We start from the raw sequence: 13,673 nt of genomic DNA on the forward strand, positions 1-13,673 counted from the left end.
ACCTTTGCTATAAACAATAGTCTTATTCAGATTAATGATTAGAAAACAATCACATAATACGCAATAAATATATACACGTTATTACATTTATACATTTATATTTTATTAAGATTGAAATGTGTGAATAATTTGATATTAGACATTGAATTTAAATAATAATTTTAATTAAGTAATAAAAGAAAAAAAAGATCGTATATATATAGACTCTGAATAAACAACGAACGGTAAGATGAATATAGAAATAATCTTTGGCTAATTATTAGATCTAATAAATTCATTTGAATGGTATCGCTTAACATAGAATTTGTTTCAAAGTAAGTAACATTTCAACATTACGATATGCTATTAATCCACCATTATTTGCTGCATTTGCACTAGTAGTGGAATATTTTAAATCCAAATCATCCAAATTTGTACTCTCCAAAAATTTCTGATAATCTACTATACCCCCACCTAAAGATCGTAATATAGCTTGCGGAGCACATGTGTCCCATTTGTAAGTAGAATTTTTAGAAAGTACATAAGCAGCTGCCATGCCTAAAGCAACGTTTAGTATTTTGTTTCCAGCACCAGCTATCTCTATTAATATGAAGCCTGCCTTTCTAAGTTTAGATTTTAAATCTTCATCTTCAGATCTTCCAATGAATATCGTTTTACTTGTTTCATCTGTATCATAAACGAAGTCTTTAACAATGCTTGAGTAACATTTGCCTGTATCAGTTTCTAAATATCCCCAATAACACGAACCATTCCATCTGTCAAAATAATTTCTTTAGTATTTGTGCACATTATTTAAAACAAATAAAAGTTCTTCTAAAACTATTTACTCACAATTGATCCGTACGTAACTCACAAAATGGTTTATTTACGATACCTAATACCGGTAATCCTGTACTTTTAAGATATGCACCTATTAATACTGTAACACAATGTAGACCTTTATCATCTACAGCAGGATGTACATATTCTCCAGTTGCATCTATAACAATTTTACTATTTGTTCGATCTATACCTTATGTAGTGATTATAATATATATATATATATATATATATATATATATATATATATATATATATATATATCCCTACCTATTGGATCTATCCATATACCAAGATCTTCTATAGGCAAAGTAAAATCATTAGGAATGTCTTGCACAGTTTGTACATCTTTCAGTTGAATATTCTTATGAACTTCGGTCGCAAGAAAATTAGCTGTTTCTGTATCATTGCCCATAACTCTGGCTAGTAGAAAAGTTGTTTCCAAGCAAGTGGAACATACTTCCACGATTATAGTTTCTCCAAGTGTATTGGTAAATGTATTGTTTTCTTCACCTTGTACAACCTTTGCTAATTCTGGAAACTAACTATTTCTGCAAGACATTCTATTTACATACTCTTAAATATATCATATATTAATTTTAATAAAATCCAAACTAAACATTTAACTTATTTTCTTTTAACGCCAGCAAATAAATATCTATTCGTCTTACCTCTAATGCTATATCATGTTTAATAGTTTCTTGAATCAAAACGTCAGCCAAAGTTTTAAAATCCCTAATAAAACTTGGATTTTTCTCTGCTTCTGATTTTTCTTGAATTAGAAGATCAAACAGTGATTTATTTTGTCTACACACTCTAGCAATATTAGCAGCTTTTTCTGAAGCCTTTAAAAGAACCAATAATAATTTGCTTCCATTCTCCATGACTTTAAAATTTAGAGACTGAAATTTACACCGTCGAAATATATACTGAATATAAATTAAGGAAGAACACTTCCGTTTGAGTCACTGGCAAAGCTCTAAATCGTACAGGATGTGTAAACCATAAATTGCAAAGAATCCTTACAATGTTCGTTTCATAATAATACCTCTCACTAAATTATCGACTTTTCCGAACAGTATACATGTATATTAGATACGTTAATGTTATTGTTATTCAATCACTATATCACTATTTAAAACTTAGAATTTCTCTTCGATCTTATCGGCTTGCGTCTTCGAAAGACGTCTGCGAATTGATTGATTTTGGTACAAATATAGTTTGCCGGCATGACGTTAATGAAAATCAAATGAACTGTAAATTTCATACATCGTTAGTTTTAACCAATATATCTAACATCGATACAAACGCAATATAAATGAACAATTTCCCAACATAATATGACGGCACTTATACTTCTTTCTTTCAAATTCACATTCTAATTTTATCAACAAATAATATTCGCAAAAGATCGATAGCTTAATGCTCAAATTGAACAATTATTTATCAAGTTATGACGCGAAAATAAATGTTAATAGTTGAGTTTTAGATAATATAATAAAACTTATTTTATTAGTAATAATTATAATTGTTATTAATAAAATACTTATATTTTTTCAAGAAGAAAAATAATTCAGGAACGTTCGAGCCGTCATAGTTTTGAAATCGAACTTAAAATTGATTGGTTCGATTCTCGAATCGAAATAAGCCATATTCTTGTCCAATAAAAAATGATACATTCTTGTGAATTCAACCAATCAGAACAAATCAGTTTTTTATAGGTTATCTCATTAACGATCGTAATATAAAAAATTATGATATATATAATTATGATATAAATTGTATTATCTTTGCTATTCTTTAGATTAAAAATATGTATACATGTATAGTGAAATAATTATGTGAAGCATAAAAAATTAAATATTTGTCATTATTGACTCTTTAACCTTTTATTGCACGCATTCGGATTTATTATCGTACAGTATATTTACAGTGCACTTCTTTTAAAATGACGGTAGTACTTGGTGGTGGCATATCAGGTTTATCAGCCGCATATTATGCACTAAACAATCCGAGAATTGGTCCAATAATAGTGCTGGAAGCATCTAATCGTTTAGGAGGATGGATACGAAGTCATGAATTATCAAATGGCATAATATTTGAAAAAGGGCCAAGAACGATAAGATGTTTAGGATTAGCTGGGAAAAATACATTAAATTTATTAGAAGATTTGCAATTAACTAATAAACTTATTCCTATTAAATCAGATCATCCCAGTGCTAAGAATAGAATGATTTATTCGCGTAATAAATTACATTTATTGCCAAATTCTTTCCTTAGTATAATTAAGACTAATACTTTATTAAATCGTTCTTTAGCAAGTTTTCTTGTAAAAGATTTGATAGCACCAATGGTTCGTAAGGACGATGAAAGTATATATAGTTTTACTACAAGAAGAATAGGAAAAGATATTGCAGATTATCTTGTTAGCCCTATGATTTGTGGAATTTGTGCCGGTGATGCACAAAAGATAAGCGTAAATTTCTTAATGAAATCTTTGTTTGAAGCAGAACAAAAACATGGATCTATAACAAAAGGATTACTCAAACAATTATTTAAAAAGAAAAATGTTAATAATAAAATAGAATATAAATCAAACTTAGCTAAAAGGGCTGACACAGAAAAATGGGTAGTATGGGGTTTAAAAGGAGGACTCGAAGAACTACCACGTTCCTTAGGAAATAATATACAAAGTCAAGGTGTTGATATACAATTAAATAGTCACTGTGAAAAACTCTTTTTTCAATCCAATCATGTTGAATTAACTATTAATGGAAAAGCAAGAAAATGTTCTCATGTTATCTCAAGTCTACCAGCAAAAACTCTAGCAAAACTATTGGAAGAACAACATCCTGATTTGGCAGAACAATTAAGATCAATACCTATGGTTACAGTGGCTGTAGTTAATCTCCAATTTGCAGATAATGTCTTGCCTATGAATGCTTTTGGTTTTCTTGTTCCACCAGGAGAAAATCTTCCAATTCTTGGTGTGATTTTCGATTCATGTATTTTTCCTAAAGACTCTTCGACGGTATGTAAAAAATAGAAAGACTTTATTTACATTTACATTAGATTTACTCGTGAACACATTTTTAAATTACTATTTTATTGATTATCAATTTAAGAACTTCGTTTAAACGCATAAAAACATGTGCAAAACTTTATCTACATTTATAAATCTATAGTAGACTAGACAATTATTCAATTTTGTATTTACATATAAAATATTTAATAACCAGGTACTAACAGTAATGATGGGTGGTGCATGGTTTGAAAAATACTTTGGCAAAGATCCATCAGATGAAAATTTGTTGAATATAGCAATTAAACAAGTCAAAGAAATCCTGAATATTAAAAAAGAGCCCATAGCTTTTAATGTGGCCATTCTGAAGGACTGTATTCCCCAACATGTAGTGGGTCACGCACAACGTTTAAATCATATCCGTGATTATATTTCTTCACGTAGAATCCCTCTAGCATTGTGTGGTTCTTCTTACCAAGGTGTGGGAATCAATGACGTTATTCTGTCAGCAAAAGAAGCTGTTTCTGAGATTGTGCAACATTCAAATGAACTAAAAAACTGAAGTGAAACTACAACAATTTTGTACAGCATTTTGTAGCACTAGTCATGATATTATTAATGTCATAGTTAGAAAAAAACTTGATATATATAAAACATGCATTATTTTGTAAGCTAGTTTCTAAAAAGCTTATGAAAAAAATCTAACTGTGCGACAAAAAATGAAAAACGGGGAAACTATTAGACTAATTTTATAAATAATAAATAAATAAAAATACAACATTTCTAACCAAATGAATAATCAATAAAAATTGCAAACAATTTATTATAGCGATTAACAACAATGTCTTATACTTCATGTACATGTGTGTTTCTTATGTATACACTACTTAACAAAGTAAAATGTAAAAACATAAAATATTTATATGTTATTAATAAATTGTTTAATGAAAATTTAGTTTGATCATTTAGAAAAAAATATAAAAATTGAAAAGCATAATATACACCAATTTTACTAGGTAATAATACTTTCTAGTATTCTTTATGTTTTAGTATTATTCTTTTAAATAATAGTAAAAGAATGTCCAGTCTTTGCATGTACATGGAATGTAAACATAAAAAGTATGGACATGCTTAAGGCATGCAAAGTAAGGCATGCAGATATTAAAAGATAACATATTTGTATTATAAATTATTATGTAATGTGCTATATATCTGATATTTTTTATGTAAACTTTTTTTCTTAAAGAAATAATTTATAAAGAATAAACAAATTAAAAAAGAGGAATGATAACTCTACATTCTTAAGCTCAGTACAAATAATGCAATGTTATAGCATTGCACAAACCAAACAATGTTATTAAAAAATTGAGACATATTCTTGCTATGTTACTTATCAAGTTTAAGCTTAATAACTTGCAATCTATATGGGTCCATAACTTTTTTTTATATCTACTAATGCTCCATTCTTAATAAAAAAAAATATAATCAAAAATCACATAGATTGCATCAATCAGACAAAATCATTATATTAAAAACATAATATAAACATAATTCTACTGGCTAACAGTACCTGCATATTTAACTTCGTCAAATGCTTTTCTTGCTTTCTTTAATTCTTCGTTCATTGTTAGAAGATCTTTCACTCTGGCATATTTACGTGGATCTTTTCTAACTAAATAAATAGACATATACACATATGTACATCATGAATATTTTATATTAGAAATATTTTCTTTTGTATGTATGTATTCAATAAAAGAAAGATTGATGTAATTTAAACATACCTAAAAAGACAATGTCTTCTACTTGAACTCGTCCAGTACGTCCAATTTCCATGGCTCTATGTGTCATTTCTGTTATGAATTCGATGACGAGGTCTTCAAGTAGATCAACACTTTCGGTATAAGGATTTTGATCATCACCAAAGCCATACATCATACATCGAAGTTCTTTCGAAAAGAGACGTTTCCTCCCTCCTGGTAACGTACCACCGATAGCAATTTCAGCCTCTTCATCTTCGAACTATATAAATATTTTTACAGTTACATTAATAGTTTAATTCTTATCCGATTGAAATTTCTATTATAAACTTATGGTTATTAATTCGTAATTGAACGATTATAAAGTTACACGCTATTAAAATTTACCTGTTCGAAACTTTCCTCCGTAGCCATAACCTCTTTTTATCCCGCGTAAATTTATTTATAAATATCTTATTATAAATTATTATAAACGCGTATAAATTATATTTGGTTAATTAAATTATGATAAACGCACGGATAAATGACGGAGAAAACAAATATTCTATTGGTAATAACTCACGTAACAATTATAAATTCACGTTAATAACCTATAACGAAGTAAACAGTTTGCAGCCCGCCAATAGATTGATGCCGCTGTAACATCATCAACGTACAAATTCGCCTTTGACCGTGTGTATCTATTAACGACAAAAACATGAGCGAAACTAAACGAGGTTAAAATTATTGTAAACAAAATTATTTGAACTCAATCTAAAGTTATGGATGAAATATTATTATATTTAAGATGAAACAAACGTAGAAAAATTAATTAATAAATATTTGTCTAATGAAAAAATATATATTTATATAATATTAACAATTTTTACAATCTCTTTTATTATATTGAAATTATCAAAACATATTTATATTCTTAAGAAATTAATTATAACAATATTTGACTTTTTTTCAATAAGAAATAAACCATTATTGTTCTGTTTAAACAAATAAAAACGTATACATATAGTAATTAAAACTTACGATAACATTCTTTATTTCAACATTTATATAATCAGAAAAACATCGAAAAAAGCGTGGATAAATAAGTATCACGCTTTCGGCATATTGAAATAAAACCGCGTGGACCGTGGACCACGAAGTGTTAAGATTGATATTCATAACCTAAAAAAACACTGTTCGCGCGTATGTATTTATACATTTGAACTTCACATGTATTTTTCACGTGTATTTTTTGTATAAAATGTAATATTATTTATTAAGAAAATAATGTCATCTCCCGTTAACACATTGGAAATACCACAAGCAAAAACTTGGAAAGAATATAATCGATTGCAGAAAGAACAGAGAAAGCAATGGAAAGAAGAGAGGTTAATAAAGAAGTTGAAAAAAGAAGAGAAGAAAAATAACATTGAAAATGAAACGAAGAAAGAAGAAACCGAACAGAAAATTAAAAAAAGGAATATTTCTACAATAACCATCGCGATACCTGGCTCGATTTTAGACAATGCACAATCTGCAGAATTGAGAACGTATCTTGCAGGACAAATAGCACGTGCCGCATGTATTTACAAAGTAGATGAGATTGTTGTTTTCGATGACAAAGGTGTGATCACTGAAAGTGAAAAGAAAAAAGTAAGAACAGACGAAGTTTTAGGTGAAACGAGAATTTGTTGTTTACAGTTAGTCAGAATATTACAATATTTAGAATGTCCACAGTATCTCAGAAAACATTTCTTTCCTATTCACAAGGATTTACAATATGCAGGCGTATTGAACCCTTTGGATGCTCCACATCATCTCAGACAACAAGATATATCGCTTTATCGTGAAGGTGTAGTTAGTAATAAACCAGTAAAAGCTGGGAAAGGTTCCCAAGTAAACATAGGGCTTCTTAACGAGATTAGAGTGGACAAAGTATTGATGCCTGGCTTAAGGGTTACTGTAAAAATACCATCAGATCAAGAAAATCCAAAGAAAATGAAAGGAATTATAGTATCTCCAACAGAGCCAAAATCAGAGACAGGAATATATTGGGGATATAGCGTGAAATTAGCTAAGAATCTTTCAGAGGTGTTTAAAAAATGTTCTTATAAAGAAGGATATGACTTGACTATTGGTACTTCGGATAAAGGAACATCTATTGACGATATATCACCAAAAAGTTTGAAATATGATCATGCTTTAATAGTTTTTGGTGGATTATCAGGATTAGAAGCTGCGTTAGAAGTTGATCCAGATTTACCAGATGAAGATCCATCGTCTATATTTCATAAATATTTAAATATATGTCCTCAACAAGGATCAAGGACAATTAGGACGGAGGAAGCTCTTTTACTTTCTCTTGCAGAACTAAGGACCAAATTACTCCCAAAAAATCCTGTATTACCAAATGCTCAATTTGGTAGTTTTGTTGAAGATTAACTTTGATATTTATATCATTAAAATGATAAAAAATATCATTCAAAGACATTTGACAAAATTTCTGTTTGTAAAATATTAATATTTACAAAATGTTATTAACAAGATTTTATCTCTATACTGTTTTCTTTTGTAGATATTGAAGATATTTTTTTGGAATGTCTTCTATAAAAAAATCATTAACTATTCAATGCGCAATTTACTGTATCTTTCAAATCTTTTATAACTTTTGCTTGGTCTGTAGCACCGATTATTGCTGTTCCAGATACTATCATATTTGCACCAGCCTAGAAAAATATAAATGTTTAGAATTTTACCATAAGCAAAAATAAACATTTTATATATCAAAGATACCTTTGCACAAGCTTCTATAGTAGTTGGACCAACTCCACCATCAACTTCAATATCTAGAGTAGGATAATTTTTTCTAAGCCATGCTACTTTTGACATCATTGACTCCATAAATTTTTGTCCTCCAAATCCTGGTTCTACTGTCATAACTAATATCATATCAGCTAAATCTACGTAATCAACGACTACATCGGCTGGTGTTCCTGGTTTAAGTGCCACTCCTACCTTTAAATGAAACAATTTACTTATCATATATATATATTAGATATCACTTAAGAAATATTACAAAAAATTTACCTTCATTCCTGCTTCTCTAACTTTTCTACAAACTAATGAAACATCTTGTACTGGTTCTACATGGAACGTATATTGATTTACACCAGCATCAGCCATTGGTTCGATCCACTAAATCATTTCATTGTTATTAGAAAATAAAACTAAGATAGAACATCACCGTGCATCTAGTAAAAACAAATTAATACCTGTTCCGGATTAGAAACCATCATATGCGTTTCAAAAAATGCATTTTTTATTTTACTACGAAGACACTTTACGAGAGGATGTCCAAAAGTAAGGTTAGGAACGAAATGACCATCCATTACATCTAAATGAAGATAATCAGCACCATTATTTAACAATTGTTGCGATTCTTCAAAGAGTTGTGCTAAATTGGCATTTAAAATCGAAGGTCCGATTTTCGCTGTTAAACTTTTAGCCATGGCAATTAAAAGCTATTACAAATTTTTCAAATTCACAATGATATTACGTCTTTCAAAGAGAAAAAAAAAAAATGCCACATGGACTTTAGAAGTACTTTTATAAAGATTTAATATTTATTTTATGCGTACTAGTTTCTTTGTAAATGTTTCTAGCAAGATATAGATTTTTGGAGATTACAATTATGAGAAATATTGCTCGAAAAGAAAAGATACAATAAAATAAGAATTAACGTACATATGTACACGATTAATATAAATACCAGAATAAAAATTTTTGACGAGTAATCATAGGTGATTCATAAATAAAGTAATGCGCGCCAACAATACTTTAAACGTATTGGTCAACCTTCCTACAGGCCGATTTGATCACTTGAAATTTCGACCAATGGCATGCTTGAAAGACGCAAAGTTTCTTCTGCATATATATTAGTGCGCTTTTATTGGAACACCGAGTGTAGATCAAGTGCATGCTACCGGTGTATGGTGTTGATTAATGTGTTCTGCCGGTGCGTGCTTATGACGTTGTGTTGTTTACTGCAGTACGGAAATTCGTTTCAATAAATAACAAATTTCACTTTTGTTGAAGATTATGAAGTATATTTTAGTAACCGGTGGTGTTATAAGTGGTGTTGGAAAGGGTGTAATAGCAAGCTCTTTTGGTACAATATTGAAACATTGCGGTATTCAAGTAACATCCATCAAAATAGATCCTTACATAAATATAGATGCCGGTACTTTTTCACCATATGAGCACGGTAAAAAAATAAAATAAATAATATTTATTTTTATCATTTCTTCATTATTTTTCTTAAGTTTTCTTGATATTCATTGATAGATTCTTTCTTTGCAAAATTCCATGAAGAGGAAGCGTGTACTATTGGCAGCCATATTGTATGCTTTTACCCGCCTTGGTCCCGTGACCACGTGCTTTTCTATTAAGCAGTTTTTTTTTTTTTTTTTTTTTTAGTAAACAATAAATTTCCTTTCCCACACAAATTCGAAAAATTCAATCATGAACATTTGATCTATTAAAAATAGATGCTAATCTATTATGTTTTTCTTTCAACTTAAAGCGTATAGAAGTATACTTATTGAGAAATATTTCTTGGTACTTTGCTTTCTTTGATTTCTTTTGTTTGAGATTGCATTGTAACAGAGACTTGTTTATTGAAATCGTATACTTTGATTACTAATTGTAGTTATTCCTCTATTGTCTTATACGTATCCTATGTCAGGTGTTATTACTAAGAATGAAACTAATATCTACGACGATGTTTTTTTTTTATAGGAGAAGTTTACGTGCTTGATGATGGAGGAGAAGTAGATCTAGATTTAGGGAATTATGAACGGTTCCTAGATATTATATTACATAAGGAAAATAATATTACTACAGGAAAGATTTATCAACATGTTATTACGAAAGAAAGACGTGGTGATTATTTAGGCAAGACAGTGCAAGGTATATAAAGAAATTTTAATTATAAGGGAGAGGTTTAACAAACATATGAATAATTAAAATTGTCTTTTTTAGTGGTACCGCATATTACAGACGCTATACAAGAATGGGTTGAAAAAGTTGCTAATCAGTCTGTATCTGAAGATGGTGGTAAACCAGAGGTGATGTATACTTTTGAAATAATTGAATTAAATTAGGAATATAATTTTGGTGCCTGGCTTAAATTTGATATTTATCATTTTATAATTTTAGGTATGTATCGTTGAACTTGGTGGAACAATTGGAGATATCGAAGGGATGCCATTTGTAGAAGCTTTCAGACAATTTCAATTCAGAGTTAAAAGGGAGAATTTTTGTTGTGCTCATGTCTCCTTAGTACCGCAGGTATGTAAGAAATTCAATCCGTATTATTTTCTTTTTCAATTATAGTACATGTCTCTGAATTTGTGCCAAAATACCAACTAGTATTATTTTTGGACCAGTAAAGTGATGTAAATGATTTTAGTATATTTTGGTATAATAATAAATGAGTTATTATAAAATATAAAGCGTATAGATCAATAGAATATTATGAATTTTAGCCACGTTGTACCGGAGAACCAAAAACTAAACCAACTCAATCAAGTGTAAGAGAATTGCGTGGTCTAGGATTATCTCCTGATCTAATAGTTTGTAGATCTGAAAAGCCTATAGGTGATGCAGTAAAAGAAAAAATCTCAAGCTTTTGTCATGTAGGACCAGACCAGGTAATACAATTTTCTAGATTATTTTTAACAAATATATATATTAATTGCACGAGAAATATCAAGAATAAGTAAAATGATCTTTTGGCAGGTGATAACTATCCATGACTTATCATCTATATATCGTGTACCCCTTCTTCTGGAAAATCAAGGTGTCATAGAATTTCTTAACGACAGATTACAGTTAAACATTAGTATGCCACGTCCTCGTTATTTTATGCGTAAGTGGAAGGATTTGGCTGATCGAATCGATCATTTAAGAAAAGATGTAAATATCGCTTTAGTAGGAAAATATACAAAGTTAGAAGATTCATATGCCTCAATTATAAAAGCATTGCAACATGCTTCTGTGCAAGTTGGCTATCGTTTAAATTTAACAGTAAGATATTTTTTGCCGTCACGTGATACGTGCTGTCGTTATTTTTATTTGTCTTTTTTAATAAAACATTATTTCAGTTTATAGAAGCTGCTAATTTAGAAAATTCTACTAAAGCAGATAACCCCGTTTTGTATCATGAAACTTGGCAGAAGCTTTGCAAGAGCAAGTAAGTTTAAAATTGTATCGTGCTTTTATTAGAGTATAATAAGAATACAATAAGAATATTATATAACTCTGTAATCTTACAGTGGTGTGGTAGTTCCTGGTGGTTTTGGCAAGAGAGGCATAGAAGGAAAAATGGAAGCATGTAAATGGTGTAGAACAAATGATGTACCCTTTTTAGGGATATGTTTGGGTTTGCAAGTTGCAGTTATAGAATTTGCAAGAAACGTTCTAAATATAGAAACAGCACATAGTACAGAAATTGATCCAAACACGGATCATCCAATTATAATAGATATGCCAGAACATAATCAAGGCCAAATGGGTGGAACTATGAGACTTGGAAAAAGATATACACGTTTTAAACCAGAGGAAAATTCTATCTTAAGTAAATGGATTAAAATTTATCATTAAAATACGTATTCTTAAGTGTTCATTTTATAATATTTATATAATTTCGCAGAACAATTATATGGAAACAAAAACTATATAGAAGAGAGACATAGACACAGATATGAGGTAAATCCACAATATGTTGAAGTTTTAGAAGAGGCAGGATTAATATTTGTGGGTAAGTTAGACTAAATAGTCGATATCGAATCACTAATAATCCCTATTATATTTTGTACTTCACTCTAACGTTTAAAAAATACTAATTCTATACATTAGGTAGAGACGAAGATAATGTTCGTATGGAGATAGCAGAACTCAATGGAAATAATTATTATGTTGCTACGCAATTTCACCCAGAATATTTATCCAGGCCTTTAAAACCATCACCTCCTTTCTTAGGTTTAATTTTGGCTAGTATTGGTAAATTAAAACATTATTTGGCAAGAGGCTGTAAATTATCGCCACGTGAACTCAGTGATAACGAATCTGGTAATACATTATTTTGCATCATTATGTAGCGTATGTAGAAATATATACAAGTATAAATATTTTAATATATTACAATTTCTTTTTTCTTTAGATACAGAATATCCACTTGAATCAACAAAGTTACAGTCATCAAGTGAAGCAAGTAAAAGTAATAGCGTTGTTTCTAGTAACGATTAGTAGAAGTTTCAAATACATTGATACAAGATATGTTTATATTAAGTAGGAAATATGAGTTTAACTGCAATATAATCTACATTTTTTAATATATCTTGGTACACATTTAAAAAATGTATATTATATATTATATTCCAAATTAATTGTTTAATATTGATTGTGAAATTAGAACGTTATAGCACATATTATTATATATACTATATTTCTTTCAATTTTTGTTTGTAAATTTTATATTTATAGTTTTTCCTAGAGCTGAAACCAAACTGCCCGCACACAAATTTATGAAAAATATATTGTTTCACATTTCTAATTATATCGATATACAGGATGATCTTAGAATAGATAAAAAATATATAGATCACCCTATATATTAATTTTATAATTTAGTTTCTCTTCTTTGATAAGAGTAAGATTTATATTATTTTTCTATTGAACTAAAAATATTATATATTATTAAAATTATTGTTATGCGCGTTTGTATGCAATAAAAGAAAATTATATCAGGTAGAAAAAAGTGCAGAAAGTTGTTTGTGTTTATCATATATTCAACTTATATAACTATACCTATATAGAAAAATTGAAGAGAGAAAATTTTAATAAACTTCATGTTATTATTTATCAGTACCTTGTGTATGTTTGCTTTTATTTGACAATAAATGTCATGCTCTAATTACAATTTATCAAATACAATTTAATGGTAAAAATAATAAAAGTTGCTCATATAAAAATGTCATATTTACATACATTTCCATCATAATATCTTGAGTATATAATTAAGAATAGTATAC

At 28.9% G+C, this 13,673-nt stretch overlaps 6 protein-coding genes across 6 annotated transcripts; 3 read left to right on the top strand and 3 right to left on the bottom strand.

Moving 5' to 3' along the window:
- Positions 1 to 8: 8 nt before the first annotated feature.
- Positions 9 to 2,561, bottom strand: LOC122627228 (inositol polyphosphate 1-phosphatase). The gene is made up of 4 exons (XM_043808218.1): positions 1,491 to 2,561; positions 1,090 to 1,360; positions 832 to 979; positions 9 to 755 (listed from the first exon to the last, which is right to left on the bottom strand). The coding sequence occupies exons 1-4, from the start codon at positions 1,701 to 1,703 to the stop codon at positions 293 to 295; spliced, it is 1,095 nt and encodes a 364-aa protein (XP_043664153.1). The 5' UTR covers positions 1,704 to 2,561; the 3' UTR covers positions 9 to 292.
- Positions 2,562 to 2,628: 67 nt separating this feature from the next.
- On the top strand, positions 2,629 to 4,628 carry LOC122627225 (protoporphyrinogen oxidase). The gene is made up of 2 exons (XM_043808213.1): positions 2,629 to 3,850; positions 4,059 to 4,628. The coding sequence occupies exons 1-2, from the start codon at positions 2,768 to 2,770 to the stop codon at positions 4,401 to 4,403; spliced, it is 1,428 nt and encodes a 475-aa protein (XP_043664148.1). The 5' UTR covers positions 2,629 to 2,767; the 3' UTR covers positions 4,404 to 4,628.
- On the bottom strand, positions 3,037 to 7,211 carry LOC122627232 (transcription initiation factor TFIID subunit 13). The gene is made up of 4 exons (XM_043808221.1): positions 7,088 to 7,211; positions 5,989 to 6,020; positions 5,626 to 5,863; positions 3,037 to 5,513 (listed from the first exon to the last, which is right to left on the bottom strand). The coding sequence occupies exons 2-4, from the start codon at positions 6,013 to 6,015 to the stop codon at positions 5,395 to 5,397; spliced, it is 384 nt and encodes a 127-aa protein (XP_043664156.1). The 5' UTR covers positions 6,016 to 6,020; positions 7,088 to 7,211; the 3' UTR covers positions 3,037 to 5,394.
- LOC122627227 (putative methyltransferase C9orf114 homolog) lies at positions 6,604 to 8,370 on the top strand. The gene has a single exon (XM_043808217.1). The coding sequence runs from the start codon at positions 6,868 to 6,870 to the stop codon at positions 8,020 to 8,022; it is 1,155 nt and encodes a 384-aa protein (XP_043664152.1). The 5' UTR covers positions 6,604 to 6,867; the 3' UTR covers positions 8,023 to 8,370.
- On the bottom strand, positions 8,081 to 9,249 carry LOC122627231 (ribulose-phosphate 3-epimerase). The gene is made up of 4 exons (XM_043808220.1): positions 8,853 to 9,249; positions 8,668 to 8,775; positions 8,374 to 8,595; positions 8,081 to 8,306 (listed from the first exon to the last, which is right to left on the bottom strand). Exons 1-4 carry the CDS (start codon positions 9,087 to 9,089, stop codon positions 8,199 to 8,201), a joined length of 675 nt encoding a protein of 224 aa, XP_043664155.1. The 5' UTR covers positions 9,090 to 9,249; the 3' UTR covers positions 8,081 to 8,198.
- Positions 9,250 to 9,412: 163 nt separating this feature from the next.
- On the top strand, positions 9,413 to 13,509 carry LOC122627224 (CTP synthase). Its single transcript, XM_043808211.1, has 11 exons — positions 9,413 to 9,844; positions 10,378 to 10,548; positions 10,621 to 10,706; positions 10,798 to 10,929; positions 11,127 to 11,291; positions 11,380 to 11,667; positions 11,745 to 11,833; positions 11,916 to 12,217; positions 12,293 to 12,400; positions 12,499 to 12,711; positions 12,803 to 13,509. The coding sequence occupies exons 1-11, from the start codon at positions 9,679 to 9,681 to the stop codon at positions 12,886 to 12,888; spliced, it is 1,806 nt and encodes a 601-aa protein (XP_043664146.1). The 5' UTR covers positions 9,413 to 9,678; the 3' UTR covers positions 12,889 to 13,509.
- The last annotated feature ends 164 nt before the right edge of the window (positions 13,510 to 13,673 follow it).

This window comes from Vespula pensylvanica, chromosome 2 (genome assembly GCF_014466175.1).
Source record: "Vespula pensylvanica isolate Volc-1 chromosome 2, ASM1446617v1, whole genome shotgun sequence".
NCBI lineage: Eukaryota > Metazoa > Arthropoda > Insecta > Hymenoptera > Vespidae > Vespula > Vespula pensylvanica.